At 39.9% G+C, this 6000-nt stretch overlaps 1 protein-coding gene across 6 annotated transcripts in view; it reads left to right on the forward strand.

Annotated features, from left to right (window-relative positions):
* Positions 1 to 5485, forward strand: part of CFAP54 (cilia and flagella associated protein 54) — a 221250-nt gene extending 215765 nt beyond the window's left edge. For 5 of the 6 annotated variants that reach the window (XM_019545081.1, XM_019545083.1, XM_019545088.1 and 2 more), the window contains one exon: positions 4608 to 5485. In XM_019545081.1, coding sequence (XP_019400626.1) covers positions 4608 to 4727 — 120 coding nt within the window. In that variant the 3' untranslated portion in view covers positions 4728 to 5485. The remainder of the gene's footprint in view (positions 1 to 4607) is intronic. The other variant, XM_019545086.1, reaches the window with a different exon arrangement.
* Positions 5486 to 6000: the final 515 nt, after the last annotated feature.

Raw genomic sequence — 6000 nt, forward strand, 5'->3', positions numbered from 1 at the left:
TTGTGCCCTACCAGTCATTCAAGTTTTCCTCGTGTTCTCTATGGCTCCCTCTTGTCCTATCTACTAGAATTCTTGGGGAAAACGATTGTCATTTTTTTGTCTATGATATTATCATGCTCAAGCTATTACCCACTTGCAGTGATCCTCTTCTCCAAAAAACATCTGCGTAGTGATTGTAATCTCATTACCAGTTTTAAAGTCCTCAGCCATATTAACTTGAATAAAAACAGATTGGGCACCGTCTTAAAAAAAAAAAATTGTCAGCCAGATTTGGCATGATACTTTAGCAACCAGCTGTGTCCTGACTTGCTTTAGGTATCTCCTTCCTTGCTTAATTTTTTTTCAGGTTTCCTGTAAACTTACAAACAGCCCTGGCAATGAGCTGGCTAAGAAACATCGTAGAAGGCCAAAAGCCACTATAAAACTTTACCAAACTATCAATAGTATGATCAGAACTTTACAGTTTCTCAAGTCTGTCTGGTAGAAGCTTACTGATTCCACTTAGATCTGAAGTGGGTCTCAGGTGGTGATAAAGAGACCACATTTGTTATAGCTGAGGAATCAGAGAAGAAGCTTTAAATCCATCCAAACCCAGCCAGCTCACCAGTAATCCTCAAAGACTTTGTCCAGCATCTGCTCTCATCTTAATGACTAATGGAGGAGGCACCCCCCTCTTTTTTCTCTGTGTGACTAATTGACCTCTTATCCCTACCCTCTTTTTAAACCAGGTATTTAGTTCTTCTCATTGCTAAAACCAGAGCAGAGAATCTCATCTCAAAAACATAGTTCCTGAGCTCCTTGTACTAGCAAAGCAGTTTTGACGCTGGCTTACCAGAGGGAGATTATCTGATAGTTGTCTTTAAAAAAACCAAAAACAAAAAAACCCCCAAACCTGTTTCTGTCAAGTCACATTTTGATACTCATTGAGGTTTCCAGTCTTACTTTTTTTTACTTCTGTTTCTTTGTTCATTTGCTTTAGCATTGGATTAAGTTTTTTTTTATTAGAACAAAGACCATTTTCATTGACTCACTTATTTTGGATTAAACGAGTGTTCATCTTTTGAGAATAAAAGATGGATCAGTTCATTTGTTTAAAAGTAATACACTCCATACATAGCTGGGTGTCCATGGGAAATGGTGCAGTGCACCAAGGACATTCAGTTATAAATTTCAAAAGTTAATGTCTATGTCAAATCCATATGGTTAAAAATAATCTTGTGGGTGAATGCAATTTTTAAACAGTAGCTTTAAAGCTGATCGAGTTTTCAAAGACTAATGAGGAGTGGGTGGTCTCACATTGGCTGGGGAAAGTGTTATCCTCTCACAACTCCCACTGATATTATTTTGGAAAGGTAATACTGTCTGGAGAGTAATCCCACGGGAGAGCCCCCTAAGAGTTTGGCACTGGAACTTTGTGGGGAACTGTTGCCAGTGGGATTTCCTGGCAATGTGGCTCCTTTTCCTATGGTAATGAATTATGGGGAGAGGGACCAGCTGGTGCAGTGACTTGAATGAGACCTGTGAGCAGATGCTTTATTGATTAAAAATTCCATTCATTCAACAGAGAGGCAGTTGGTCCAATAAAAGATATCACTCCCAAAAAATCCTTGCTTCTCACATAATTCATAGATTATCATGGCTACAAAATCACTCTAATACTACCTTCATTCAAAAGGTTGTTTTTAATGGAAGGATTTTATCTAGACAATATAATTTTGAAATGTCTTGTGGGCACTTTACTATGCATTGAATATATTACATTAAATAAATTAACAGATCCTTCTTTTGTGGTCTGTTTCCTACTGGTATATGAAGATCCTTAGATTTATAGGGCACATCCCCAGTACAGTCAAGGACAGGTGAGATGAAGAGGGTCTTTGTAAGGTTATAAAATCCTCTCCCCTGCTCTAAGTCACCATCAAATATACCTAGATCATTCCTAGCAGATGTTTGCCTACCCTGTTCTCATATACCTCCAATGAAAAGGGATTCTGTAATCCTTCTATGAAAGGATCCCTCATAATCCTGGTGGGGAATGTAGTAGTGAATGGCAACTTGGACAGCAGTGATTACAAAATGACCGAGTTGAGGATCCTGAGGAAATGAAGGAAGGAGAGCAGCAGAATACAGACCCTGGGCTTAAGAAAGCAAACTTTGACTCACTCAGGGAACTGATGGGCAGTCTGAGAGGGAGAGGAGTCTAAGGGAGTTGGCTGGACTTTAAAGAAACCTTACTGATGGCTCAGGAACAAGCCATCCTGACGAGTGGGAAGGCTAGTAAGTATGGCAGAAGACCGTCTTGGTTTATCAGGGAACTCTTCAGTAAGCTAAAACACAAAAATAAGCTTATAAGAAATGGAAACTTGGACAAACAACTAAGGAAGACTATAAGAGCATTGCTTGGACATGCAGGGATGAAGTCAGGAAAGCCAAAGCGCAATTGGAGTTGTAGCTAGCAAGGGACATGAAGAGTAACAAGACGAGTTTCTACAAGTATGTAAGCAACAAGAGAAGGATTATGGAAAGTGTGAGTCCTTTACTAAATGGGAGAGGCAACCTAGTGACACAGGATGCAGAAGAGGCTGAAGTACTCGAAGCCTTTTTCATCTCGGTCTTCACAAGCCAGGTCAGCACCTAGACGACTGTACCTGGCAGCACACTTGGGGAAGGAGGTGGGCAGCCAACAGTGGCAAAAGAACAGATTAAGAATTATTTAGAAAAGCTGTCTGTATACAAGTCCATGGGCCCAGATGGGATGCACCCAAGGGTGCTGAGGGAGTTGGCTGTGTGATTGCACAGCTGCTAGGCATCATAATTGAAAATTTATGGCCATGAGAGGTCCTGGGTTACTGGAAAAGGGAAAATATAGTGCTTATCTTTAAGAAAGAGAAGAAGGTGGATCTGGGGAATTACAGACTAGTCAGCCTCATCTCAGTCCCTGGAAAAATCATGGAGCAGGTCCTCAAGGAATGCATTTCTAAGCACACGGAGGAGAAGGTAAGTAGGAACAGTGAGCATGGAATCACCCAGGGCCAAGTCATGCCTGACCAACCTGATTGCTTTCTGTGATGAGATGACTGGCTCTCTGGATGTGGGAAGAGAAGTGGATGTGATATACCTTGACTTTAGCAAGGCTTTTGATATGGTCTCCCACAATGTTCTCACAAGAAAGTTAAAAAAAATACAGATTGTATGAATGGACTGTAAGATGGATAGCAAACTGGCTGGATCATCAGGCTAAGAGGGTGGTAGTCAATGGCTCAATGTCTAGCTGGCAGATGGTATCAAGTAGAGTGTACAAGGGGTCAGTCCTGGGGCCAGTTTTGTTCAATATTTTCATCAATAACCTGGAAGATGGGATAGCGTGCACTCTCAGCAAGTTTGCAGATGACACCAAGTTGCGGGGAGTGATAGATGTGCTGGAGGGTAGGGGTAGGATTACAGGGTTGGACCAAAAGAAATCTCATGAGATTCAACAAGGACAAGTGTGAAGTCCTGCACTTAGGACAGAAGAATCCTGTGCACCACTATAGACTTGGGACCAACTGACTAGGCAGCACCTCTGCAGAAAAGGACCTGAGGGTTACAGTGCAAAATAAATTATGAATCAAGTGTGCCTTTGGTGTGAAGAAAGCATAATGGCATAATGGGCTGCATTAGTAGGAGCATTGCCAGATTGAGGGAAGTGATTTCTTCCCTTCTGTTTGGTACTATTGAGACCACATCTGAAGTACTGCATCCAGTTTTGAGCCTCCCGCTATAAAAAGGATGTGGACAAATTGGAGAGTGTCCAGTGGAGGGCAACAAATATGGTTAAGGGATGGGGGCACATGACTTGTGAGGAGCAGCTGAGGGAACTGGTCTTATTTAGTCTGGAGAAGAAAGACCAAGAGGGGATTTAATAGCAGCCTTCAAGTACCTGAAGGGCAGTTCAAAAGAGGATGGAGCTAGTTTTCAATGGTGGCAGATTACAGAACAAGGAGCAGTGTTCTCAAGTTGAAGCAAGGGAAGTTTAGGTTGGATATCAGGAAAAACCTTCTCACCACCACCTTAGGAGGGTGGTGAAGCACTGGAACAGGTTACCTGGAGAGATGGCAGGCTCTTCATCCTTGGAGGTTTTTAAGAACTGGCCAGACAAAGCCTTGGCTGGGACAATCTAGCTGCGGATGGTTCTGTTTTGAGCAGGGGGTTGGATTAGATGACCTTCTGAGGTCCTTTCCAACCCTAATTTTCTATGATTCTAGGTAGCCTGCAGTTAGTTAAAAAAAAATTGTACTAATATCTAACCAGAAGAATACTTGCAGCAAATTCCACTGCTTGCTTCTTGTTCTACATCAAATGGAAATAGAAAACTAAGAAATACTCTAAATACTAGAGAATGACTATCATGTCTCAATTTTTCTTTCTCTTTTTTCCTAGTAAACAAATCAAGTACCTTCCAGAGGTTTTACCGCACGGGTGCCATTGGGTCCAATGTTCTTTATGGGAAATGAATATAGGAAATGCATCCCTTAGTTGTAGCTGGGAAATCTGATTTTTGAGATATGTTTTTGCTACATATAACATTTATCAAACTGTTAAGTAAATGTTTTCTCTGTCTTTGCCAGGTTCCATTTGACATAACATTGCAGTTAATAATGAATCTGGAGACAATGTTTGATCCTGCTAATGGAAGTGTGATAATGGGAGGAAGCCTTTTCAATTGGATTATATCTCTCTTTCCTTGAATTTTCTTTCTTTAGTAACTTAATCAAATACTGAATTTCACATGTTTTCAAGTCAAGCCCTGGTCCTACTGAAGCAAATCGTAAATTTGCTATTGATTTTAGCACAGGGACCAAGTTGGCCCCAAATGATTTGGGCTTTTTTTCATTTATGTTTCAAGAAATGCCAATATACTTAAAAATAAATAAAAAGATTTTTGTCCTGCTTTTCTATGCTGCTTAAACTAAGTGATTTCTTTTTCAGGAAATAATGTTCTCATATGAACTTTTTGTAGTAAAAAGACTTTAAATATTGGCTATTCAGTTTTATCTATGAATAGGAGAGTATGTGTTCTGTTGGGATTTCTCCAGATTTTCAAAAACTTCATATTGATTAGAAAATGTGAATAAGTACAAAAAGCCCCGTTTGCCCTTGTAGCTATCTAGCATTCAGTTTTAAACTATTGATTGTTTCCATAAAACTTTCAGTGCAACTTTACCTTAGCAGCACACTTTTAACTATTGTGTAATTACCTATGGGTGTTCTGTTTCTGAGCTTGACAAAGAGAAAACTCAAATTACTGCTCTGGAATCCTTCTTGCAATTTTTACTGTTTTTTAGATACAATTTCAGGCTTGTTTATCTTTGTTAAACATAGAAACTTTTAAATATTGTTGAAGGTGAAATGGACAGTTCCTAAAGCCATGTAATTAGATGTTTCCATATGCTGTTGAGGGGTTGATCTGTAAATAAGCTAATTTAAAAACAATGTAAGTATAATACAAAGGTATTGTGTACAGTGTCTTTCATACAACATTCTAAATTGCTTAACAAAAAGATTGAAAATGTAAGGAAATGCTAATATTGTCTTTTTAAAGGGCTGAAGAAACTTTAATGAATGCTAAAAAGACCTCTGTGGGGCTGCATTGTGGCAAATATTGTTATCCCAACTCTACATATAGGGAAATAGACATGGAAAGGTAAAATCAGTTAACCAAAGCCATGTAGCAAATGACTGTGAGATCTAAGATTGTGATCTGGGAGTTTGTGACTCCTAGCCTCTGTTCAAGCCATAAGATCATTCTGTTTCTAAAAACCATTGCAATTACAGGGTGCTTATACACAAGCACAGAGGCTGCTCCAATGCACTGTAATTCCAGTGCATTGGAGCAAATACAGTTAATCAAGTCTGCTGGAGCGTGGTAATTATTGTGCCCCAGCAGCTTCCTGCATCTTGTGTATCAGTGTCCCTATGCTTCAAAATGGCAGTGGGGGCACCTGAACTAAAGCTCGTTCG

Source organism: Crocodylus porosus, unplaced genomic scaffold, assembly GCF_001723895.1.
Source record: "Crocodylus porosus isolate Cpor-Errol unplaced genomic scaffold, CroPor_comp1, whole genome shotgun sequence".
NCBI classification, from domain to species: Eukaryota; Metazoa; Chordata; order Crocodylia; family Crocodylidae; genus Crocodylus; species Crocodylus porosus.